This window comes from Miscanthus floridulus, chromosome 19 (genome assembly GCF_019320115.1).
Source record: "Miscanthus floridulus cultivar M001 chromosome 19, ASM1932011v1, whole genome shotgun sequence".
NCBI lineage: Eukaryota > Viridiplantae > Streptophyta > Magnoliopsida > Poales > Poaceae > Miscanthus > Miscanthus floridulus.
Genome location: NC_089598.1, coordinates 4342163 through 4368486, shown reverse-complemented (window position 1 = coordinate 4368486; position 26324 = coordinate 4342163). Strand labels below are relative to the sequence as shown.

The following is a 26324-nucleotide window of genomic DNA, read 5'->3' as shown; positions in this document are numbered from 1 at the left end:
CTACGTAGGGTTTCGATCTGCAAACTGCAATGCCACCAGGGCCTTGTTTAGATCACCTCCAAATTCCAAGTTTTTTCACTCTCTCTCCGTCACATCAATTTTTAGCCGCTTATATGGAGCATTAAATGTAGGTAAAAAAATAACTAATTGCACAGTTTAGTTGGAAATCACGAGATGAATCTTTTAAGCTTAGTTGGTCCACGATTGGACAATATTTACCCAATAAGACGAAAGTGCTACTATTCATCGGGTTGAAATTTTTTTCAATCTAAACATGGCCCAGGCATGCAGCTAGCGACTACTGCGACTGACGAGGACGAGAGACCACACACAGCTGCTAGCTAGGGACGGCGGCCGGCCGGCGCAAACGTCGCTGTCGTTGGGAGAATTTTTATTTTTTAACCCTTTTTTATTTTACATTTTTAATAATAATCATACTTGAATTTACTTTTTAAGAATCTGATACTTTTGGTCACGCTAGTGCTGCTGGCGGGACCAAATAATGTTGTTGTGCCATATGTATTGGCGTGACAACAGCTGCCACATTAGACAAGGTTTCGAAGTGGGAAATCTTATCGCGCCACTGTTGTTGGCGCGATAGTATTGTTTTGTCGCGTCACTGGGAGTGGCGTGACAAAACTCAAACTTAGAAAAATCATAACTTTTTGATACGAGATCTGTAACTTTCTAGTTTTGAGTTATTCCATTTGAGGACGCTAAAATGCTCAAAAAATATATAAAATTTCAGTTGTATAATAATCGCGTACTATTGCTTGTCGCATTAGAAAAATAGTATCTTCTTTGTACGTTGTCAAATAAAGATACTTTTTACACAAAAGTTGTAGCTCTCAATGAGATCAAAATTTTATAGTTTTGAGTTTTTACATTTGAGTTTGTTAAGATGCTCGAGAAAATAATATAAAATTTCAGCCCGGGTATACTGCTTAAATTTTATATTTATTTTTTCGAGCATTTTAATGACCTCAAATGTAAAAACTTAAAACTATAAAGTTATAGATCTCATTGAGAGTTATAATTTTGATATAAAAAGTATCTTTATTTGACACCATATAAAGAAGATACTATTTTTTTAATGCGACAAGCGAGAGTACGTGATTATTATGGAGTTGAAATTTTATATAATTTTTTTAAGCATCTTCACATCCTCAACTGGTAAAACTCAAAACTAGAAAGTTGTAGATCTCGTCAAGATCTACAATTTTTATATAAAAGTCATCTTCATCCAACGTCGTATCAAAGAGTTATGATTTTTCTAAGTTTAAGACTTGTCACGCCACTCTAGGTGACGCGATATGGTTTTCAACGGCAAAAACGTTGTCTATATGTTATCGCTCAATACATGTGACACGATAACGTTATTTGGTCGGTGTTACGTGCATGCGCCGGGCCTCAATGGGGCGAAGATAGATGAGACGCATGCATGCATATATGTTATTTATATATACGGGTCCCAGCACAGCGCGGCACATGCAGGCAAGACCGGGTGTCCTCGCGGTTTCTGCAATGTACTAGTACTACTAAAGGCAGTGCACAGCACAGCGCGGTGCATCATAGGCTGTGTCAGCGCGAGCCAGCCAACCACGGAGGATACGTAGGGTTTCGATCTGCAAGCTGCAATCGACGAGGACGAGAGACCACACACAGCTGCTAGCTACGGCCTGCGGCCGGCCAGCGCAAACGACGCTGTCGCTGGGAGATTTTTTATTTTTAAAATCCTTTTTTATTTCATATTTTAATAATAATCGTACCTTTTTTTTTTTTGCGAATCTGACCCTTTTGGTCACGCCAGTGCCACTGGCGCGATCAAATAACACTGTCGCGCCACATGCATTGGCGTGACAACAATTACCACGTTAGACAAGGTTTCCGACGTGGAAAATCTTGTCGCGCCACTGCCGTTGGCGCGATATTATTGTTTTGTCGCGCCACTGGGAGTGGCGTGACATGTCTTAAACTTAGAAAAATCATAACTTTTTGATACGATGTCGGACGAAGATGATTTTTAAATAGTTTTGAGTTATTCCATTTGAGGACGCTAAAATGCTCAAAAAATATATAAACTTTTAGTTGTATAATAATCGCGTACTATTGTTTGTCGTATTAGAAAAATAGTATCTTCTTTGTACGGTGTGAAAGGAAGATACTTTTTACACAAAAGTTGTAGTTCTTAATGAGATCTACAATTTTACATTTTTGAGTTTTTACATTTGAGTTCGTTAAGATGCTCGAGAAAATAATATAAAATTTCAGCCCGGGTATACTGCTTAAATTTTATATTTATTTTTTCGAGCATCTTAATGACCTCAAATGTAAAAACTCAAAACTATAAAGTTATAGATCTCATTGAGAGCAACAATTTTGATATAAAAAGTATCTTTATTTGACACCATCAAAGAAGATACTATTTTTCTAATGCGACAAACGATAGTACGTGATTATTATGGTGCTGAAATTTTATATAATTTTTTTAAGCATCTTAACCTCCTCAACTGAAAAAACTCAAAACTAGAAAGTTGTAGATCTCGTCGAGATCTACAATTTTCATATAAAAGTCATCTTCATCCAACATCGTATCAAAGAGTTATGATTTTTCTAAGTTTGAGACTCATCACGCCACTCTCGATGACGTGACAAGGTTTTCCACATCGAAAACATTGTCTAGGTGATCGCTCGATACATGTGGCGCGATAATATTATTTGGTCGTGCCAGTGGCACTGGCACGACAAAAAGGTTAGGCGATTATTATTAAAATATTAAATAAAAAAGGATACAAAATATAAAAAAGTTCCCTGACGCTGCAGGCATGCCGAGAGGCGTAATTTATTCGCTTCCAGACACGCGGACCGGTCTGCTTGCTTCTGGGAGGGACCATCCTTCCTGGGCCAACGCCGATGACGACTGCTGCCGATCGTCAAACCTGCTCGGCCTCGATCGACGGCTCGACGCCGCCGTAAGACAGAAGACCAGAGGTCGTCGTCGTCGTCGTCGGCCTGCTCTCCAGGACGAGGACGCACCTCAGACACCTCACATGGACGTGATTCATGAGGCTCCCGGCAAAAGCCTGAGCTGCAATGAATTGCACAATTGGGCGCTGTACGTGTGCCTAGTACTATACAGTACGTAGAGGCCGATGAGTTGAATTGGACTGGTGCACTGCATTGCTCGTGGGCGTACCACTCGTACAATGCAACGTACCCTAGCTTGCAATGGTGCTGCTCCTACCGTATACCATGCCCTAAAGTATCGGATGTCACATCGGAATGTTACACGGGAGTGTTCGGATAGTAATAATAAAATAAATTACAGAAGTCCTCAGTAATCTACGAGACGAATTTATTAAGCTTAATTAATTCGTCATTAGCATATGTTTACTGTAACACCACATTGTCAAATCATGGACTAATTAGGCTTCAAAAATTCGTCTTGTAAATTAGTCGCAATATGTGCAACTAGTTATTTTTTAGTCTATATTTAATACTCCATGCATGTGTCAAACATCCGATGTGATAGAAAGTAAACTTTAGAGAGAGGAACTGAACAAGGCTGCCGAGGGATACTGCCAGAGCAATTAGATTATCTCCAATGGATGACCCATATGGAGATCCAAACCCAAAATAGGTCGTGAATGGTACTGTATCGGTCTCCAACAGAATACCTATATACGAGGCCCATTTTGAGTTACAGTAGAGGAATAACTCAAATATGACTATCCTCTCTCCTGGAGACTCATTTGCAGAAAAGGTTGTCTTTTGGGTCATGTTGCTGGAGAATTCAAAAATGTGTTTTTGTATACTATTTTAATCAAAATATCGAACACAATCCTCAATCTCTTCGAACAAAGTTAACAATTTCCTTACTAATTAATTAAAGACTTGAGTGAGGACTGAGGAGTGAGTTATGGAATGTACCACGCGGAGATCATATATATGATGAGGCAGCTTTAGCTAGGCCCTGAACTGGTGTATAAATTGTTGGTAGGCGCTCAACCGATCCACATTTGCTTTACCTATGCACATACACATATATATTCAGATTCAGAGAAGCTAAGCTTGTGCTGCACTACAGTGAATAAACCAGAGCAGGTAGTAACTGCAGACTGCAGTTAGTCTGCGGCGGCGGCAGCGCAGTAGCTATGACGGCAGACGGCGAAGAGAAATCAAAGTTCCGGTGGCTGGACGCGGCGCGCTACGCGGTGGCCGCCGCGGTGACCGTGCTCATCATGGCCGTCATCGTCAACGCCGTGAAGGTGGTCCTTCGCCCCGACTCGCTGCAACTCTCCGTCGACAAAGGCTCCATCTTCACGGCGCAGTATCCGCCACAGCTGACCATGGAGCTCAAGCTCCGGGCGCAGAACCCCAGCGGCCGGGTCCGGATGTACTACGTCGGCGTCACCGGGTACCTGTTCGACAACACGACGTCGGCGTCGGCGTCGTTAGATCCAGGATACGATTCCGTCGTCATCTTCAAGCCGAAAGACATGGCCGTGGTCCAGCAGGAGGCACTGGACTGCAGCCTAGGTATGAAGGTGGTGAGGGAAAAGCAGATGGATCCGTCCCACTTCGACGTGCTGTACAATGGCAGCAGCTTCAGCGACATGACGCTGCGGCTGGACGGTGACCTCATCACCGAGGTGACGTCCGAGCTCAACATGACTCGCCGGACCACCTACTACTGCGAGGAGCTCCTCGTCGGCGGGAACGGGGACGACGAGGCTTTCAAGTACAGGCAGGATGCCATTTGCAAGCAGCGAAGGGCCTCGAATTAGACTGGCTAGGGGCATCATTTCGACCGTATAATGTTTCAACGTAGTATTATCTTGTATTCTGTTATAGATGTTGCTAGTATCTATGGAGATTGCTTGGCTTGACCAGATACTGATGCTTTCGACGATCTCTATTCTATTCAGCTCCAGTATGTACTTGTTTCTGAAAATCGGCACTAAGACTAGAGTCAGTAAATTCCAATCGATACACTGCTACGTAGATGATTTTTAGAGACATCTCGTATTTTCTTTTTCGAAGGCTTGTAGCCAATAGAAACGACGATCGCCCTAAAACTTGATTTAATTATAAAGGTATTTTTTGTTACGAACCACCTCAAGAAATACCTAAGTCGGTGTTACCAACCCCCATACAAGTGGCCACCCCTAAAACTTGATTTTCAGGAGCATTTTATGTTACCAACCATCCCGAGAAATACAACAATTTCTCATCAAGTATTCGCGCTTTCAAAAAAATTATAAAAGTACAAATTTGAGAATCCGAAAACTCGTAATGAATACGATTTCAAATCATTCACCTTTTTTCCCCCAAAAAATCGTGACTCATGAGGCCACAAAACCAAGTCATTGGCCATGGATGCATTGTCTGTTGTTCCCATGGCCTATATATACGTAGCTTGGAAACTACTATGGGAACTTGCAAAGCACGGTCGAGTAACAGAGCACACAGCCATGGTTGTAGTTTTGCCGCTATTACTAATCCTCTTGTTCGGTTACTGCCCCACTAGCCGTGCAGCTGGCGACGAACATGGCTTCATAGGCATCGTCGACATGCAGAGCTCACTGAAACCACAGGCCGCCGCCTGCTCCGGACAGAGCACCGGTACGTCCGGTCCGGCTGCAACATCTTCAATGAGAAACATAAATGATGCAGTATTTTGTTTGCTGACAATTACGATGTGTGTGTTAACAATGTTTGACGCACAATGAAATGACAGTGATCCCGCCACACAAAGGCACTTGGGTCCCGTTGTACCGCCATCTCGGGCCGTGCTCGCCGGCGGCGGCATCTACCTGCGCGGCGAAGGCGAGGCCGCCGCCGTCATTGGCCGACCTGCTCCGCCAGGACCAGCTCCGCGTCGACCACATCCACAGGAGGCTGTCGTCGTCGTCCGAAGGCGTTCGCGTGAGCAAGCAGGCCGGTCCCGTCAAGGAACCGGTGCGTTCCGAGGTGATCCACCTCCACAACCAGCCGGTTATCCAAGTCACAATCGGCTCCGAAAGGAAGACCTCCGCCGCCGGCGGCCAGCAAAGCCAGGCGGCGGGAGTTGTCCAGACGGTGGTGCTGGACACGGCCAGCGACGTGCCGTGGGTGCAGTGCCACCCCTCCGCGTCGGCGACGGACATCTCCTCCTCCTCCTACGACCCAGCTAGGTCGGCCACGTACACCGCCTTGGCGTGCAACTCCGCGGCCTGCGCGGAGCTCGGCCGCCTTTACCGCTGCGCCTGCGTCAACAACCACTGCCAGTACCGTGTCCCTATCCCCAGCTCCCCCGCCTTGTCGTCGTCGTCGGGCACGTACGGCTCCGACCTCCTCGCGCTCGCGGCCGACCCCGCCAACGGCGCCCTATCCTTCAAGTTCGGGTGCAGCCACGCCGAGGCCAAGCAGGGCGAAGAAGGCAGCTTGGACAACGCAACCGCCGGAGTCATGGCTCTGGGCGGTGGCCCGGAGTCGCTGGTGTCCCAGACCGCGGCCACCTACGGGAGCGCCTTCTCGTACTGCATCCCAGCGACGGAGAGCCGCCAGCCGGGGTTCTTCGTGCTCGGCGGCAGCGGTGACCCCTCCGCTGGCGCCGGGTACGTGGTGACGCCCTTGCTCAGGTACGCGCGGGTGCCCACGTTCTACCGCGTGCGCCTCCTGGCCATCGCCGTCGACGGGCAGCAGCTCAACGTGACCCCCTCGGTGTTCGCCGCCGGCTCCGTGCTGGACTCCCGGACGGCCATTACCCGGCTGCCGCCGACGGCGTACCAGACGCTGCGCGAGGCGTTCAGGAGCAGGATGGCCATGTACAGGGAGGCGCCTCCGCAGGGGAACCTCGACACCTGCTACGACTTCACCGGCGCCTTCTTAGTCATGGTGCCAAGGATCGCGCTGCTGTTCGATGGGAACGCCGTCGTGGCGCTGGACCGGCAGGGGATCCTGTTCCACGACTGCCTCGCGTTCACGTCTAACAGCGACGACCGCATGCCTGGGATACTTGGCAACGTGCAGCAGCAGACGATGGAGGTGCTCTACAATGTCGGCGGCGGCTCCGTCGGCTTCCGCCGCGGCGCGTGCTGATGATGCCGGGCTCCTGGCTACCCCCGCTAGCACCCAAATAATCTACTGCAGTTTTCAGACTTGGCATTTGTTGTTTGGTTCATTATGTTGTGACAAGCGCTATCTTATTAGCAAATATCCTCGTGCGTTGCAAGTTGTAACGGTACATACGACTTGTGTTGTGCAGTGAACTAGATGTGCTCGTGCCAATTATAATGATGTAGCAACCTTTGTTGGATTAAATTCGGCTTGGCCCAACCCTTTTTTTACTAATCACATAAATTTCAAGACCTACAATAAGTGCCAGGTACAATAGAGGATTAAAATCCCATATAAAAAATTGACTCGAGATTAATTCACCTTAAATAGGTGGATATTATCTGCACCTGAGGTTAAAAAAACTATTGTAAAGCGAGCCACGTACTCTCGGATTTGCAACTCCAAACTATAACTGATACCATGTTAGAAGACCAACCTCATCCACGCCATGCTAGAGGAGGATACAATCTGCCTCTACTAAACCATGGACTTCTGTCATGGATGGGTGGGAGTGGAAAATGGAGCAGAAGTGGGGTGGGAGTAAGAGGACATATGGACATGAGAGAGTGGATGGGCCAAGAGGAGCTGAAGGGAGAGACTAATGGGAAGGAGGAGAGAGCGATGGACCAAAAGAAGGTGGAATGAGTTTTAGCTCTTTACCTCCGCTACCACCGCCAAGCGGAGGTGGATAGTCACCCTTGAGCGAGAGGACTATGGACCATGTCGAGCCGAGACCAGGAGCTAAGTAAATGTGGCATGCCATGTAGATGAGGAGTGATGATGGAGCTAATAAGGCATGAAAAAGTGATTGTAGTATAAGGAGTAAGAATTAACGGCAAACAAAAGTTTTAGGACTGAAATGACCACTTTGATATATAGTTATGGATGATTGGGTCCAAAAGTGAAATTTGAGGATTGAAATGGCTAATTTGATAGTTTAGGATGAAGATGAAGCTGAACTCAAAAGTAAACTTTATGGCCAAATCGACCACTTTGCGGACGAAATTGAACATCACCTGATAATTAAGGATTTGAGGGATGAAAATAATTATTCCAGAAAAAAATGTGTTGTTTATATGTTTGTGTTAAGTAGGCAGTAAGTTTAAAAAAATAAAAAGCCTTCACATCATGCTAGGGGAGGATACAATGTGCCTCTAATAGACCATGGACTTCTGTTGTGGGTGTCTTGGAGTGAAGGACAATAATGGAGTTGAAGTGCGGTGGGAGTAAGAGGACAGATGGACATAAGAGAGAGCGATGGGCCAGACGGTCTGAAGTGAGAGATTATTGACGGACAGAGGAATAAGTTTTAAATCCTGTTCGCTTCTCTTATAATCTGTACTTTTCAGCTTGTTTTTTCAACTGTAACAGTATTTTTCTCACACAACAAATGAGCCAGAACAGTATTTCGACTTATTTTTCCAGAGAAGCGAACAGGGCCTTATCTCTTTACCACCACCAAGCGGAGGTGGATAGTCACTCCCTGTTTATCAGCTATCCCTTGTCGGTAGCTGGAAGCGTACAAACTATGGCCTCGTTCGCTGGTCTGAACTTTGGCTGAAACTGGCTGAAAACATTGTTCTGGCTGAATTGTTATGAGAGAAAAGCACTGTTTCGACTGAAAAAACAAGCCGAACAAGCCGAACTTTAAGACAAGCGAACGAGGCCTATAAGTACCGGCAATACTGTTTCTGACGGTCGGTGTTATGTGCATGCGCCGGGTCCCCCATGCATGGGGCGAAGATAGATGAGACGCATGCATGCATGCATGCATATATATTATTTATATACACTGGTCCCAGCACGCAAGACCTGGGGTCCTCGCGGTTTCTGCAATGTACTGGTACTACTGAAGGCAGTGCACAGCACAGCGCGGTGGATCATAGGCTGTGTCAGCACGAGCCAGCCAACCACGGAGTATACGTAGGGTTTCGATCTGCAAACTGCAATGCCACCAGGCATGCAGCTAGCGACTACTGCGACCGACGAGGACGAGAGACCACACACAGCTGCTAGCTAAGGCCGGCGGCAGGCCGGCGCAAACGACGCTGTCGCTGGGAGAATTTTTATTTTTTTAATCCTTTTTTATTTCATATTTTAATAATAATCATACCTGATTTTTTTTTAATCCGACCCTTGTGATCACGCCAGTGCCGCTGGCGCGATCAAATAACACTGTCGCGCCACATGCATTGGCGCGACAAAAGCTGCCATGTTAGACAAGGTTTCCGACGTGAAAAATCTTGTTTGTTTTGTCGCGTCACTGGGAGTGGCGTTACCAGGCTTAAACTTAGAAAAAATCATAACTCTTTGATACGATTTCGGATGAAGATGATTTTTATATGAAAATTGTAGATCTCAACGAGATCTACAACTTTCTAGTTTTGACTTTTTCCATTTAAGGACATTAAAATGCTCAAAAAATATATAAAATTTCAGTTGCATAATAATCGCATACTATTGCGCATTAGAAAATAGTATCTTCTTTGTACGGTGTCAAATGAAGATACTTTTTACACAAAAGTTGTAGCTCTCAATGAGATCTACAATTTTATAGTTCTGAGTTTTTACATTTGAGTTCGTTAAGAGGCTTGAGAAAATAATATAAAATTTTAGCCCGGGTATACTGCTTAAATTATATATATATATTTTTCGAGCATCTTAATGACCTCAAATGTAAAAACTCAAAACTATAAAGTTATAGATCTTATTGAGAGCTACAAATTTGATATAAAAAGTATCTTTATTTGACACCAAACAAAGAAGATACTATTTTTCTAATGCGACAAGCGATAGTACGTGAATATTATGGTGTTGAAATTTTATATAATTTTTCGAGCATCTTAACATCCTCAACTGAAAAAACTTAAACTAGAAAGTTGTAGATCTCATGAAGATCTACAATTTTCATATAAAAATCATCTTCATCCAACGTCGTATCAAAGAGTTATGATTTTTCTAAGTTTGAGACTTGTCACGCCACTCTCGGTGACGCGACAAGATTTTCCATGTTGGAAATGTTCTAACGTGGCAGGTGTTGTCGCTCAATACATGTGGTGCGGCAATATTATTTGGTCGCACCAGTGGTACCGGCACGACAAAAAGGTTAGGCGATTATTATTAAAATATTGAATAAAAAAGATTAAAAATATAAAAAAGTTCCCTGTCGCTGCAGGCATGCAGAAGGGGTAATTTATTCGCTTCCAGACACGCGGACCGGTCTGCTTGCCTCTAGGATGGGGACCACCATCCTTCCTGGGCCAACGCCGATGACGACTGCTGCCGATCGTCAAACCTGCTCGGCCTCGATCGACGGCTCGACGCCGCCGTAAGACAGAAGACCAGAGGTCGTCGTCGTCGTCGGCCTGCTCTCCAGGAGGATGATGAATTGCACAATTGGCAGCTATACGGTCTTATTCGTTTCTCTTATAATACGTCTTTCCGTCTTTTTCAACTTACTTTTTCAGCCAGAACGGTGTTTTTCTCTCACAGTAAATCAGTCGGAACAGTATTTCGACTTGTTTTTTCAGCGAAGCGAACGATGCCGATGAGTTGAATTGGCCGCTGAGTTGAATTGGACTGGTGCACTGCACTGCTGCTCCCATGTCGTGGGGGTACCACTCGTACAATGCAACGTACCCTAGCTTGCAATGGTGCTGCTCCTACCACATACCATGGCCTGTTAACTCAGGTGATGTTTAAATTCAGGAAGTAAAGTTTAGGGATACCACATTGGATGTCACATCAGGGTGTTACATGGTAGTGTTCGGATAGTAATAATAAAACAAATTACAGAAGTCCTCAGTAATCCACGAGACGAATTTATTAAGCTTAATTAATCCGTCATTAACATATGTTTACTGTAGCACCACACTGTCAAATCATAGACTAATTAGGCTTAAAAAAATTCGTCTCGCAAATTAGTCGCAATCTGTGCAAATAGTTATTTTTTAGTCTATATTTAATACTCTATGCATGTGTCTAACATCCGATGTGATAGGAAGTAAACTATTGTAAAACGAGATTAATTCACCTTAAATAGGTGGATATTATCTGCACCTGAGGTTAAAAAACTATTGTAAAGCGAGCCACGTAATCTCGGATTTGCAACTCCAAACTATAACTGATACCATGTTAGAAGACCAACCTCATCCACGCCATGCTAGAGGAGGATACAATCTGCCTCTACTAAACCATGGACTTCTATCATGGGTGGGTGGGAGTGGAAAATGGAGCAGAAGTGGGGTGGGAGTAAGAGGGCAGATGGACATGAGAGAGTGGATGGGCCAAGAGGAGCTGAAGGGAGAGACTAATGGGAAGGAGGAGAGAGTGATGGACCAAAAGAAGGTGGAATGAGTTTTAGCTCTTTACCTCCGCTACCACCGCCAAGCGGAGGTGGATAGTCACCCTTGAGCGAGAGGACTATGGACCGTGTCGAGCCAAGACCGGGAGCTAAGTAAATGTGGCGTGCCATGTAGATGAGGAGTGATGATGGAGCTAATAAGGCATGAAAAAGTGATGTGCCTTGCTTGTAGTATAAGGAGTAAGAATTAACGGCAAACTAAAGTTTTAGTACTGAAATGACCACTTTGATATATAGTTAAGGATGAATGGGTCCAAAAGTGAAATTTGAGGATTGAAATGGCTAATTTGATAGTTTAGGATGAAGATGAAGCTGAACTCAAAAGTAAACTTTATGGCCAAAACGACCACTTTAGTAGTTTGGGGACGAAATTGAACATCACCTGATAATTAAGGATTTGAGGGATGAAAATAGTTATTCCGGAAAAAAATGTGTTGTTTATATGTTTGTGTTAAGTAGTGTAGTAAGTTTAAAAAAATGAAAAGCCTTCACATCATACTAGAGGAGGATACAATGTGCCTCTAATAGACCTGGACTTCTGTCGTGGGTGGCATGGAGTGAAGGACAATAATGGAGTTAAAGTGCGGTGGGAGTAAGAGGACAGATGGACATAAGAGAGAGCGATGGGCCAGAGGGTCTGAAGTGAGAGATTATTAACGGACAGAGGAATAAGTTTTTGCTCTTTACCACCACCAATCGGAGGTGGATAGTCACCCTTGAGCAAGAGGACTATGGACCGTGTCGAGCTGGGAGCTAAATAAATGTGGCATGCATGCCATGTAGATGAGGAGTGGGGCTAGAGGTGATAATACATGAAAACGTGATGTGCCTCGTAGGATGAGTAAGAATTAACCCAAACCAAATGTTTCAGGACTGAAATGGCTTATTTATTTTAAATAATGGAACAAGGCTCCGGCCGCTACACCCCTGGAGGGATATACAAAGCCGTACAACACACCACCAAGCACTTCGGCTCACAAAACATCGAAAAAAATCAAGACACAATTACACAAAGAAACAGAAAACACCAAATAAACAGAATGAATGAGTCCAAGAGTAAAATTTGAGGATTGAAAATGGCTACTTTGGTAGTTTAGGATGAAGCTGAACTCAAAAGTAAACTTTATGCCTAAAACGGCCACTTTAGTAGTTTAGGGATGAAATTGAGCATTACCCGATAACTGAGGGAGAAAAATAGTTATTTCAGGAAAAAAAAATTGTACTGTTTATATGTTTGCAGAGTATTTTGTAAGCAGTGCAATAAGTTTAAAAACAATGAAAAGACTTCACAAGTTTTAATCTTTTTTGCTATGCTCCTTTTCGTGGCCATTGGCCTATATATACGTTGCCAGGAAACCACATGGCAACTTGGAAGCAGGATTCAGTAATAGTATAAGCGCAGATAGCAGCAAGATACACGGCCATGGTTGTTTTGCCAATATTGTTAGTACTCTTGTTGGGTTCTTCTCCAACTTCCCGTGCAGCTGATGAAGAACTTGAGGTCACTGTCCTGGACGTGAGCTTGCTGGAACCGCATACCAGCTGCTCCGGACACAGGGGTACGTTCATCGTCCTACCGGTGCATATGACTGTGTAAAGTCAAGTGTAAATTAACATTGGTTGGCACACAATGACAGTGATGCCGCCCCACCCCCACAACAACAGCTGGATGCCGCTGTTTCGTCCTCTCGGCCCGTGCTCGCCGTCGTTCAAGGCTGCTGCGGCGGCGGCGAGGGCGAAGCCGTCGCTGGCCGCCGTGCTCCGGCAGGACCGGCTCCGCGTGCACCACATCCATAGAAGGGTGTCCGGCTCCCGCGGTGCCCGCGCGAGCAAGGGCTCCTTCAAGGAACCGGTGTCTGTCGAGGAAACCCAGCTCCACCACCAGGCCGCCATTTCCGTCGAGGTTGGCACGTCACAGACGAGCTCCGAGGTACGTTCGAACTGGTAGTTTGGTCTTTGTTTTTCAGTGATTTCTGTCATGCATTAATTCCTGTACATTATATATCAGCCTAGTAGCAGCATTCTTCCGGCGGCCACCGACGGCAGCTCAAGCCCACCGGTGACGGTGGTGCTGGACACGGCCGGCGACGTGCCGTGGATGCGGTGCGTGCCCTGCACCTTCGCGCAGTGCGCCGACTACGACCCAACCAGGTCGAGCACCTACTCCGCCTTCCCCTGCAACTCCTCCGAGTGCAAGCAGCTCGGCCGCTACGCCAACGGCTGCAACGCCAACGGGCAGTGCCAGTACATCGTCACGGGCGACTCGTTCACCACGTCGGGGACGTACAGCTCCGACGTGCTCACCATCAACTCCGGCAACCCCGTCCAACGCTTCCGGTTCGGCTGCAGCCAGAACGAGCAGGGCAGCTTCGAGAACCAGGCGGACGGGATCATGGCGCTAGGCCGCGGCGTGCAGTCGCTGATGGCCCAGACGTCGTCCACCTACGGCGACGCCTTCTCCTACTGCCTCCCGCCGACCGAGACCACCAAGGGCTTCTTCCAGATCGGCGTGCCGATCGGAGCGTCCTACAGGTTCGTGACGACGCCCATGCTGAAGGAGCGGGGGGCAGCGGCGACGCTGTACCGCGCGCTGCTGGTGGTCATCACCGTCGACGGGAAAGCGCTGAACGTGCCGCCGGAGGTGTTCGCGGCGGGGACGGTGATGGACTCCCGCACCATCATCACCCGCCTGCCCGTTACGGCGTACGGGGCGCTGCGCGCGGCGTTCAGGAACAGGATGAGGTACCGCGCCGCGCCGCCGCAGGAGGAGCTGGACACCTGCTACGACCTCACCGGCGTCCGCTACCCCAGGCTGCCGAGGATCGCGCTGGTGTTCGACGGGAACGCCGTCGTGGAGATGGACCGGTCCGGGATCCTGCTCAACGGTTGCCTCGCCTTCGCGTCCAACGACGACGACAGCTCGCCGTCGATCCTCGGCAACGTGCAGCAGCAGACGATCCAGGTGCTCCATGACGTCGGCGGCGGGAGGATAGGGTTCCGCAGCGCCGCCTGCTGAGTGCTTGCTGCTGACCGATAGGAATCTTAGCTTGGTTCCTTTTGCATGTTGTGCACGCCTATGCACAAAACTGAGTATGTTCTGTTAGTGCCAGTGGACCTTGTGTAATACGTATTGTTAGGCAATAATGGAAATTCTATTTCGTCAAGCACAGAGACAGTGTCGGAATCATGTTGTGAATTCATTGTGATCGCTCCGGTGGCGGGTATTCCTGATGAAGCCAACACGGTTTAATTTGGTTGCATCATCGTGCGTGCTCCGTTGGCGTTCTATGATGGATTGCTTCAATTTCTTGGGTACTAGCTCTGTTCTCATTTCTCAACACCAAGGACAGTGTGCAATAGAATGGCAATCCGACAAAGAGGATATGAAGGCCGCGTTCGGATGGCCGGATATCGTTGGAATCCGAAGAAATTAACGCTGTCAAACGCATTAACCGTGAATTGTTTTTACGTCGGAATGCATAACCCAAGGGGGTTTTGCGAGTGGTGTGGAGTATATATTTGTGTAGTGTGTTAGAAAACAAACAAAAGCGAGAACAAATATAAGCTATTTTGATTAGACCTAGCTCAAAATTTGTACATAATTAATGGCAGCACTAGCACAACGGACGTCTGGAGGCCCGGAGCTGCTCCGCACCGTCCGCTCGGATTCACGCGCCGCTCGCACAAGCTCCATTTCCCGCGCTCGCAACCAAACCGTCTGCTTCAGATCCGCTGCCCACGCTGCTCGGATGACTCGCCCCCGCATCTTCCACACCGGCGCGGTGCCCCATCTCTTACAAGCTGCCCGAAAGACTCGCCCCCGCCTCTTCCACAACAGCACCGCGTGCCCTGTGCCTCCTTCCCACACCGCCGGCAGCGGCCTGCGCCTCCTTTATGTGTCGGTGGCCGCAGCTCGGCCCTGCCCGCCCTCATGGACACCAACGCCGGCGGTCTGCACTTGCAACATAAAACACTCGAATGCAACATATATTTGAAACAGATGAAATATTTGGGACATACACTTGCCACATGTGTGTGAAACATATGCAATATCTAGATAAAACAATTGCAACATGAAAAAAACACTTACTGCAACATAAGACCGAAATAGCTGAAACATTTGTAACATACTGTTGCAATATGTCGGTGCAGAAAGTGACCAACATGTAAATATTTATAGTTTTGTTGTACGTTGTGATCGGAGATGGCCTAGCACTCAATGACACAGGGTTTATACCGGTTCAGGCAACGTGCCCTACGTCCAGTTTGAGTCAGTCGGTGACTTTATTCCTGAGCCCAGGTGCTCGAAGTTTGCAGTGGGGTTAAAAACGGAAGGGAGAAAGATGGGGGTACAAGGGGTCCTGTCGGACTCTGGTCTGAAGGGCCGAGAGTGACGGGAGCTCCGCTATATGCTAAGTGTTGGAGCGTGTGCTCTGTATATCCTTAGAGTGTCTAAAGTTACAGAGGGTGAATCAATGTAAGTGAACTGAGGGATCTATCTCTCGGGAGAGAGCGCATCCCCTTTTATAGATAAAGGGGTGGCCTTACAAGTGAGAGGGAGAGAGTACGTATGCTACTAAGTCTTGTTGCCCACGCCGACGGGTACAAGATGATGGTAGGCGCCCACAATACTGTTCAATATTAGATGCACGTGGGAGGTTACGTCGTCTTCTTCTGATATGGCAGACGTCGATGCCTGTCATATTGTTGATGCCCAGAGGCACGTAGGAGGTTTTACCATGTTCGTCTGGTATGATAAATGTCGGCGCCCACAACACTATTGATGCCCAGAGGCATGTGGGGGGAGCCTTTACCGCGTTTGTCTGGTATGGGAGTTGATAGCGCCAACAATACTGTAGAAAAAATGTCGGTGCCTACAATACTATTCGGGAAGGTCACAGGGTACTGTCCTGTAGGTCTACAGGGTACGGTCCTTGGTATTACGGTTTGACTTGAGTGCCCTGCCTTACTTTCTTCGTCCTTTTCCTGGTCCTTACCGAGCAGGCGTCCCCGGTCGGTTGGTCCCAGTCGGCTCTGATTGTGCTAGTTGGAGAAGAGCTGTGAGCAGGGGTTCGGCGCCGCTCCGGTCGGAGACACGAGTCGGAGTCGGAAGTAGTGTTTGGCCAGACCTTTCGGTCGGAGAGGCCGTCCGTTGGCGGGCCGGAGTCAGAAGCGAGGCCTTCCGGTCGGAGAGGCGGGCCAGAGTCAGAAGCGGACGCCGTTCCTTCTCGGCCAGGTCGTTTTAGGTATTTGGGCCGGCCTAGGAGTTGCACGTCGTTCGCAACGTTGTCTGCTTGGGCAATCCTTTGTTGGGAAGCCGGTCTATGAGGTACCTCGGGTTTATGAACCCGACAGGAGCCCCCGGGCCCCCGGGCGATCCGAGTTGAATCGTCTGGGGGATTTTTGTCTTGACGGCGGGTGCACATGAGCGCACCCGTGGGTGTAGCCCCCGACCCCCCAGGCGATTCGGGTAGAATTGTCTGGAGGGTTTTTCATGTTGCCAGCGCGAAAAGTTTTGTTTCGTCAGCGGGTGCGCGTGAGCGCACCCACGGGTGTAGCCCCCGAGCCCCCGGGCGATTCGTGAAGAATCATCTGGGTGGTTTTGTTAGCGGGCAGTTTTAGGGATTGAGATAGTTTTCAACAATCGGGTGAGACAGAGTCGCGTCGGGTGCGCTGGGGGATTAGGCAAGTCGGAGTCACGGATCCAGGCGTCGGGCGCGCCAGGGGATCGGATGAGACGGACTCACGGATCCAGGCGCAGTCGAGGCAGTTTACTGATCGGGCAAGACAGGGCTCGTGGATCCTGGCGTCGGGCGCTCGCGTCGGGCGCAGCCGAGGCAGTTTAGGGATCGGGTGAGACGGAGCTCGCGGATCCTGGTGTCAGGTGCACGCGTCGGGCATAGCCAAGGTAGTTTAGGGATCGGGCGAGACGGAGCTCGCAGATCCTGGCGTCGGGCGCAGCCGAGGCAGTTTAGGGATCGGGCGAGACGGAGCTCGCGGATCCTGGCGTCGGGCGCACACATCGGGTGCAGCCAAGGTAGTTTAGGGATCGGGCGAGACGGAGCTCGATGATCCTGGCGTCGGGCGCAGCCGAGGCAGTTTAGGGATCGAGCGAGACATAGCTCATGGATCCTAGCATCGGGCACAGCTGAGGCAGTTTAGGGATCGGGTGAGACGGAGCTCGTGGATCCTGGCATCGAACGCACGCGTCGGGCGTAGCCGAGACAGTTTAGGGATGGGGCAAGACGAAGCTCGCGGATCCTGGTGTCGGGCGCACGCGTCGAGCGCAGCCGAGGCAGTTTAGGGTTCGGGCGAGACGGAGCTCATGGATCCTGGCGTCGGACGCACGCGTCGGATGTAGCTGAGGCAGTTTAGAGATCGGGGGAGATGGAACTCGTGGATCCTGGCGTTGGGTGCACGTGTCGGGCGCAGCCGAGGCAGCTTAGGGATCGGACGAGACAGAGCTCGTGGATCCTAGCGTCGGGCACAGCCGAGGCAGTTTAGGGATCGGGCGAGACAGGGCTCTTGGATCCTGGCGTTGGACGCACGCGTCGGGCGCAGCCGAGGCAGTTTAGGGATCGGACGAGACGGGGCTCGCAGATCCTAGCGTCGGGTGCACGCGTCGGGCGCAACTGAGGCAGTTTAGGGATCGGACGAGACGGAGCTCGCAGATCCTGGCGTTAGGCGCATGCGTCGGGCGCAGCCGAGGCAGTTTAGGGATCGAGCGAGACGGAACTCGTGGATCCTGGCGTCAGGCGCACGTGTCGGGCGCAGCCGAGGCAGTTTAGGAATCGGGCGAGATGGAGCTCGCGGATCCAATCGTCGGGCGCACGCGTCTAGTGGGAAAAGCAAGAATGCCAAACAAAAGCAAAAAAAATCATTGAAGCTTGGTGCTCATCTCTTGATCAGGCGCTGAACAATAGGACAAATGTAATTTAGACCAACTCAGAGTTGTAAAACCGCAAATCCACCTTGTAACCACCATTGTAATCATGTTGAAAAAGAAAGCAACGCTTGGTTTCTAAGGCTCAGTCACGGGAATAAAAGACGATGTTCTTGTCTCTACATTTGCTTTTGCTTCCTCGATACTCACCGTACGACACATGCAAGAGAGAAGGAGAAGCTTGCGTGGAGTGGCTGGGTGAGCACATAAGGCAAAATGGTTGAAATTGGTTTTAGTGAGCTATCTTATGCCTCAGTTGCTTATCACCACCGCCACCTAGAATTGTATTTTTCTAGAGAATTTTTTTACTCTGTAGTTGCATTTTCTGACGGAGGTAGTAGTACTCATTATTGTTATGACTTACTCCGTACGAATGAACACCCCCTGGACGACCAACGCATCTCCCGTCTGTCTTTGAAAGTCGTCGAGTCGTCTGTTTATTTTTTAATAAGCAGTCGTCTGACTTGATTGTACGTACGTAGGTACTAGTACGTGCGTACGGCAAGGCTTCATCGATCGGGCAAGCTGTTTGTGAAAGGGTCTCGGCCAAGACGTGGATATAAGATCATGACACGACGACGGTGATGCTATGATGATGATTAAGTATTTGGATTTGAAAAGAAAAAAGAGAAAAATAAAAGGTTCAAGGTAAAGATATAAGTGGTAGTAGCTATTTTATTTTGATGATCAAGACACTTAGCGAGTGTGATCACATTTAGGTTCGATAGTCGTACTATTAAGAGGGGTGAAACTCATATCGAAATACGGTTATCAAAGTGCCACTAGATGCTCTAACTCATTGCATATGCATTTAGGATCTAGTGGAGTGCTAACACCCTTGAAAACATTTGTGAAAATATGCTAACACATGTGCACAAGGTGATACACTTGGTGGTTGGCATATTTGAGCAAGGGTAAAAAAGATAGAGTTAAAAAGGAGTTAGTCGCGCTAGTCATAGAGTGACCGGACTGGCGACCGGACGTGTCCGGTATTAATGACCGGACTCTGGCTCAGTGGAGTGACCGAACACTGAGGAGTTACTATTCAGTGTCCGATCAATGTGAGTTAGCTCGGTTCAGGTTTGCAGAGAAGCGACCGGACGCGTCAGGTCGCCACACTAGACACGTCCGGTGTGAACCAGCAACTCTCGTGTTTCAGTGCTATAATTGATCAGACTCTGGGAGCATCCGGTCTGGTGTGACCGGATGCGTCTAGTCGACCCAGAGCGGCTCTGGGAGCTCTCTGGAGTCGACCGGACGCTGAATCTCCTACGTCCGGTCCGGTGTGACCGGACGCGTCCGGTCATTCCAAAGCGGCTCTGGGAGCTCTCTGAACTCGACCGGGCATTGAGTTTCCTACGTCCGGTGGTCCACACCAGATGCGTCTGGTCGCAGTTGAGTGTGGTACTCATGGTAGCAACAGCTACTTCATTTGAATGGGACACGTGGTGGTCAGGCAGCGACCGAACGCAGACGACCGGACACGTCCGATCACCGACCGGACATGTCCGGTGCACATGATCGGTGCATCCGGTCATCCCGCAGTCAGCCCAATAATTAAGCCAACAGCTCTATTTGTGGGGGCTCTCTATTTAAGCCCCATGGCCAGTTCAAGCTCACTCTCTTGGCCATTTGCATTGACATAGCAACTTTGTGAGCTTAGCCAAAGCCCTCCCACTCATCTCCATCATTGATTCATCATCTTTGTGAGTTTAGGAGTGAATTCAAATGCATTGCTTGAGTGTTTGCATCTAGAGGCACTTGGTGTTCGTGTTTCGCTGTATGATTCGCTTGTTACTCTTGGTGGTTGCCACCACCTAGATGGCTTGGAGCAGCGATGATCTTCGAGTGAAGGTTGGTGATTGTCTCCAGCTCCGATCGTGGTGATTGTGCGGGGTTCTTGATCTTTCCCTGGGGGAGAGCCAAAATGTACTCTAGTAATTGCTCGTAGCTTGTGTGATCCTAATCTTGTGTTGGTTGTACGGCACCCTATTAAGGGTTTGGCGGGTGATACTAATCAGCTCGTGAACCTCCAAGTGAGTGAATCGCCACAACGAGGACTAGCTTGCCGGCAAACAAGTGAACCTCGGTAAAAAAATTATTGTGTCATCATTTGATTCTGATGTGATTGGTATTCATCTTTGTGATTGATTGGTTCATTCCTCGACTCGATGGTATATCTATCTTGCTCTATCTCTTTATATTACCACAACTAGTTGTCAAGCTCTTTAGTGTAGCTAGTCGTGAGAGCTTGTTATTTTATTTAGTGTGGCTCTTTAGTTAGCCTTTGAGAGCACACTAACTTACATAGCCATTGTGTGGATAAAGACTATAGAAACTAGAGTTATGGTAGGTGGCTTATAATTTTAGTAGGCTAGCGCAACACTTGCTTCGTCTCATAATTGTCTAACCGGTTTACTAAGTGTTGTCGTATAAATTTTTAATAGGCTATTCACCCCCCCTCTAGCCATTAGGACCTTTCAGCGGCCTAGACGGGTTCGGAGATTCCTAGCCCAGGCCCTGGTTGTGGCCTGGGCATAGGGGAGCAGGCGTGCGCACTGCGTTGGGCCGCTGCTGGGCCACGAGCGTGGACGACATTTTGCTGCTGGGCCAAGCACTGTTTCAATGGGCTAGCCCAAATGAATAGTAGAACTGTATTATTGTTTTATTCATTTTTAGAAGCAAATTTTGATGTTTTTTTGTCTAGTTTAAATCTCTGTCAAAATTTGAACCAACGGGGTAATTTTTTTAGAGAGTAGATGAGTACAGTAAAATGATTCTGAAAAGTAGATAAAGAATTTTTTGATGTTTCCACTACAAAGTTTAATGTTTATTATCTTCTAATTAAATTTGAATCAACAGGAGAATTTAATTTGAAGAGTAGTTATTTTTATTCAGTAAATTATGATATTGTTATTTTTCTCGCCAACGTTGATAATAGCAATATTATAATAATTATTCATAAGTTTTCCATGCATTAATTCTATTTCTGCCCAACGGTGATATAGAATTAGTGTATAAGAAAGTTGTATGTTTTAATTTGACCAACGTTAAATTAATACATGCAATTATTATGATATATTTTTCTCACTATCTCTGATGGTGTTTTTAGGACTCAACCCAATGGCATTTATCTCATGCATACCGCCTCTTGAAGGAGGCAACTATAGGGTATGGTGAGAGAAGTATGAACTAGCACTTGCGCTGTATGAAAATGACCTAGCGCTTACCTCCCTGTGTCCTACTGAGCCAGTGGATCCGGTGAGGGAAGAAAATAAGACTGATGCTGATTTCACTGCTCGGCAGCGAGATCATGCAAAAGTACGAATGAAATATGATCTCAAACGCAAGAAATGAGATATTTTAAAGCGCAAGTGCTTGATGGTGGCTAAGTCCACTATTTTAGATGCGCTAAGAGAGTCTATCCCAGATTGTGATACCGCCACAAAGTATCTTAAGAAAGTGGAGAGTCAGTTTACTGACTCTTCAAAGACTTATGCTAGTACTTTGATCAATAAATTGTTCAATGAAAAATACACTGGTGGCGATATCAGAGAGCACATACTGAAGATAAGCAACACAACTTCGAAGCTGAAGCCAATGGATTTGGGGCTCAAGAATGAGTTTCTTATTCATTTGGTTTTTACTTCATTGCCCGAAGAATATGAAACTTTTGTTGTGAACTACAATATGCAGCCCGATAAGTGGGATATAGAGAAGCTCATTGCAATGTGTGTTCGAGAAGAGGAGAGGTTAAAAAGCTCACAGGGTGACTCTGCTAACCTTGTGAAGGATAACAAGAAGAACTTCAATAAGAATGCCAAACCTCAAGGGAAAGCCCCTCAGACTGAGCACCATCAGAAGAACAGCAATGCCCAAGTTGAAAAGGATTAGTGCAAACGGTGCAAGAAGCATGGACATTACCAGAGGGACTGTCCAGACTTCCTAAAGAGCCTTCTGAAGAGAGATGAGGACTTTATTACATTCATAGATGAGTCCTTGTATTTAAGTTATACAAAATCTACTTGGTGGATTGATTCAGGTGCAACTGTTCATGTTGCAAATTTATTATAGGGATTCCGTACGAGGAGGACCCCACAAAGAGGAGAAAGAAAAATTAAAGTAGCAAATGGAGTCGAAGCTGAAGTTGAAGCCACTAGAGATCTCTCTCTAGAATTAGATGATGATTTTAGACTTCAGCTTTCAGATATTCTTTATGTACCCTCTTTGTGTAGAAACTTGATAAGTGTTTAATGATTAGATGATGATGGGTATGATTGCCATTTTGATAATGGCAAAAGTTGGATTGTGTATAATAATAAGTGTGTTGGTCTTGCCTTCCGACAAGATAAGCTTTATTTATTATCACTTTCTGAGAATGTGAATGTTGTGAGCACTGAGAATGAGAATGTCTCCTCATCTATGAATGCAAGTAATAAGCGGAAGAGAGTTCATGATACATCATCAAAATTATGGCATTGTCGTTTATGCCATATTTCGAGGGGGAGAATAGAACGATTGATTAAGAAATCAATTCTTCCGCCTTTAGAATTTTCAGATTTAGAACAATGAATTGATTGCATAAAAGGAAAATACGTTAAGAAAATAAAGAAAGATGTCAAACGAAGCGTAGAAATTTTAGAAATAGTTCACACAGACATCTGTGGTCCTTTTCCTGTGAAGAGTGTGGATGGTTATGATTCATTTATAACATTCACAAATGATTATTCTCATTTTGGCTATATTTATCCAATTAATGAAAGATCGGAAGCATTGGATAAATTGAAGATATTCAAGGCTGAAGTAGAAAATTAACACAACTTAAAGATTAAGGTAGTAAGGTCCGACCGTGGGGAGAGTACTACGGTCGACACACCCCATATGGCCAAATTCCTGGACCCTTTGCAAGGTTCTTACAGGAAAATAGCATAGTTGCCCAGTATTCTACACCGGGCGAGTCTCAGCAGAATGGAGTAGCTGAAAGACGCAACCGTACCTTAATGGATATGGTGAGAAGCTTGATAAGTTATTCTACCCTACCGATAAGTTTATGGGTGGAGGCGTTAAAACCCGCCATTCATATTCTTAATCGAGTGCCAAGCAAGTCGGTGCCCAAAACACCGTATGAGTTGTGGATAGGAAAGGAACCCTCACTTAACTATTTACATATGTGGGGTTATCCAACTGAGGCAAAAGTCTTTAATCCAAACAAGGGAAGCTAGACTACAAGACAGTCAGTTGCTATTTCATTGGCTATCTAGAAAAGTCAAAAGGTTGCCGCTTCTATTGTCTTAACAGACAAACGAAGTTTATAGAAACAAGACATGATGTATTCTTGGATGATGATATGATCAGGGGGAGCAAGGTAGCGCGAGAAATTAATTTTAAAGAGAAGCGGCTATACATGCCCACTCTGATGGTTTAGGAACCATTTTTCACGATACCTATTGTTGTTGTACCAACAGTGCAAGACACTGTAGTAACAACACCTGTTGTCAGTTCTCCTGTAGCAACAATGAATGAACATGAGGAACCTGTCGTTCAGGATCCCATAGAACCCGTTGTCATATATGAGGAAGAGCACCAACAGCCTCATATAGAACAAGCGTCATCTAATGAGGCCCCTAGAAGGTCTCAAAGAGTCAGGAGATCAGCCATTTCTAAAGATTATGAAGTTTCTTAATGTGAGGAATTTCAAATAGAGGGTGATCCCACCTCATTTGAAGAAGCCATGAGAAGCACTCACTCATCAAAGTGGCTTGAAACCATGAAAGATAAAATGAAATCAATGAAAACCAACGGTGTTTGGGACTTAGAAATAATTCCTAAAAGAGCCAAGACAGTAGGTTATAAATGGGTCTACAAAACCAAACATGACTTCAAAGAGAATATAGAAAGATTCAAAGCGTGTCTTGTGGCGAAAGGCTTCACGCAAAGAGAAGGTATAGATTATAATGAGATATTTTCTCCAGTCTCATGTAAGGATTCTTTTAGAATCATAATGGCGCTTGTAGCACATTACTATTTAGAATTACATCAGATGGATGTAAAGACAGCGTTCCGAAACAGGGATCTAGAGATAAATGTTTACATGACACAACCGAAAGGTTTTGTTGTGGAAGGAAAAAACGTATGGGATGCCGCCTGAAGAAATCCATTTATGGATTAAAACAAACTTCAAAACAATGGTATTTGAAGTTTGATAGTACAATAAGAAAGTTTGAGTTTCAAGAAAATGTAGAGGACAATTGAGTTTATACAAAGTTCAAGAATGGGAAATACATTTTCCTAGTCTTGTATGTGGATGACATCTTGCTCGCTAGCAGTGATATTAATCTACTACTAGAAATAAAGAAATTCTTGTCCTCAAAGTTTGATATGAAGGATCTCGGTGAAGCTTCGTTCGTCCTAGGAATAGATATTCATCGACATAGAGAAAAGGGGGTTTTAGGATTATCACAAAAGGCATACTTAAAAAAAGTTCTAAAGAAATACAGTATGCAAAATTGTAAGTCTTCACCTGCTCTCATAGTCAAGGGCGATAGATATGGGGAATTTCAATGTCCCAAGAACTAATATGAGATCAATCAAATGAAAGCGGTTCCATATAGTTCAGTTGTTAGAAGTTTATAGTACGCTCAAGTGTGTACTCGCCCTGACTTTGCATTTATTACTGGGTTACTTGGCAAATATCAGAGTAATCCAGGAATAGAACACTAAAAATTAGTAAAGAAAGTTTTGCGTTACCTACAAGGTACAAATGGTCTCATGCTAACGTATAGAAGATCTGATTCCCTGCACATAGAGGGGTATATAAATTTTGATTATGCGGGAGATAATAGAAAGTCCACGCCATGATACATATTCACTCTCGCGGGAGGAGCTATATCATGGAAGAGCTTAAAGCAAACCGTCGCTACATCGTCCATAATGTATGTCGAGTTTGTAGCATGTTATGAGGTCACAGGGCAGATGAATTGACTGAAGAAATTCATACCCGGGTTGAAAGTGGTAGACGACATACATAAACCACTCAAGTTATACTACGATAATAATCCAGCAGTATGTTATGCTCACAACAATGGCCCCGTTCGCTTCGCTGAAAAAATAAACCAAAACACTGTTTCGGCTGATTTGTTGTGAGAGAAAAACACTATTCTGGCTGAAAAAATAAGCTTAAAAGTACGGATTATAAGACAAACGAACAGGGCCAATAAGTCAAATGGTGCTGCCAAACACATTGACATAAAGTATTATGTTGTGAAAGATAAAGTCCGGAATCATATAATTAGTCTTGAGCATATAAGAACAGAAAAGATGCTCGCGGATCCGCTTACAAAAGGCTTACCGCCAGCGTGTTCAGAGAGCACTTAGCTGGCATGAGTTTAAGGGAAAGCCTATGATTCCTGGATAATAAGGGCCTAGTTGAAAATCTGTTTCAAAACAGAGAGGTGCATTGTAGTTGTTTAATCTAATGGCAATAGACCGTGACGATGAGGCACGCTCTATGCACTGATCTATGATGGAATGGGAACAAGATAAAGCAAGTAAGTTGAGTTTATGTCATAAGATGAGATCAAGGAGAAGAATGTTAGATTTATCTCCACCAATTGGCCCGGCCCTTGGATCCGTGCCCTGATCGGGGGCGTTCGACCGCTCCATGGTTGGTGGGCCCCCATCGCATAGTGCCATAAAAAGGAAGGTGTGGGCTGGGGCACAAGACACGAGGTTCACCTAAGTCGTCAGACGCCCCACCTAAAGTCCCTAAACCATAAGCCGATCTAGTGAGGGGGCATTGCCAGCGACGGAAAGACCGCCACCTCTGCGTCCACGACTTCACCGTCGGACCTCACTGCGCCACCGACAAGCACCACATGGCAAACTCGTCTTCTACGAAGGCGGCCGATGGTTTACACC

General features: G+C 46.5%; 4 protein-coding genes across 4 annotated transcripts; all 4 read left to right on the top strand.

Annotated features, from left to right (window-relative positions):
* Positions 1–4005: 4005 nt before the first annotated feature.
* On the top strand, positions 4006–4855 carry LOC136525234 (uncharacterized). The gene has a single exon (XM_066518225.1). It carries the CDS (start codon positions 4155–4157, stop codon positions 4785–4787), a length of 633 nt encoding a protein of 210 aa, XP_066374322.1. The 5' UTR covers positions 4006–4154; the 3' UTR covers positions 4788–4855.
* A 592-nt stretch (positions 4856–5447) lies between these two features.
* On the top strand, positions 5448–7310 carry LOC136529398 (aspartyl protease family protein At5g10770-like). The gene is made up of 2 exons (XM_066522471.1): positions 5448–5625; positions 5741–7310. The coding sequence occupies exons 1-2, from the start codon at positions 5475–5477 to the stop codon at positions 7081–7083; spliced, it is 1494 nt and encodes a 497-aa protein (XP_066378568.1). The 5' UTR covers positions 5448–5474; the 3' UTR covers positions 7084–7310.
* Positions 7311–12844: 5534 nt separating this feature from the next.
* LOC136529464 (aspartyl protease family protein At5g10770-like) lies at positions 12845–14628 on the top strand. Its single transcript, XM_066522543.1, has 3 exons — positions 12845–13023; positions 13102–13394; positions 13473–14628. The coding sequence occupies exons 1-3, from the start codon at positions 12888–12890 to the stop codon at positions 14478–14480; spliced, it is 1437 nt and encodes a 478-aa protein (XP_066378640.1). The 5' UTR covers positions 12845–12887; the 3' UTR covers positions 14481–14628.
* Positions 14629–21788: 7160 nt separating this feature from the next.
* LOC136525412 (uncharacterized) lies at positions 21789–22301 on the top strand. Its single transcript, XM_066518407.1, has one exon. It carries the CDS (start codon positions 21789–21791, stop codon positions 22299–22301), a length of 513 nt encoding a protein of 170 aa, XP_066374504.1.
* The last annotated feature ends 4023 nt before the right edge of the window (positions 22302–26324 follow it).

What these genes read in the sequence shown, in the direction of transcription:
- LOC136525234 (XM_066518225.1), top strand. Translation starts at nt 4,155, where the DNA reads ATGACGGCAGACGGCGAAGAGAAATCAAAGTTCCGGTGGCTGGACGCG.
- LOC136525412 (XM_066518407.1), top strand. Translation starts at nt 21,789, where the DNA reads ATGGTGGCTAAGTCCACTATTTTAGATGCGCTAAGAGAGTCTATCCCA.
- LOC136529464 (XM_066522543.1), top strand. Translation starts at nt 12,888, where the DNA reads ATGGTTGTTTTGCCAATATTGTTAGTACTCTTGTTGGGTTCTTCTCCA. An exon ending in CAGCTGCTCCGGACACAGGG is followed by an intron (nt 13,024 to 13,101) that starts GTACGTTCATCG and finishes ACACAATGACAG; the next exon opens with TGATGCCGCCCCACCCCCAC. An exon ending in CGTCACAGACGAGCTCCGAG is followed by an intron (nt 13,395 to 13,472) that starts GTACGTTCGAAC and finishes ATTATATATCAG; the next exon opens with CCTAGTAGCAGCATTCTTCC.
- LOC136529398 (XM_066522471.1), top strand. Translation starts at nt 5,475, where the DNA reads ATGGTTGTAGTTTTGCCGCTATTACTAATCCTCTTGTTCGGTTACTGC. An exon ending in CTGCTCCGGACAGAGCACCG is followed by an intron (nt 5,626 to 5,740) that starts GTACGTCCGGTC and finishes ATGAAATGACAG; the next exon opens with TGATCCCGCCACACAAAGGC.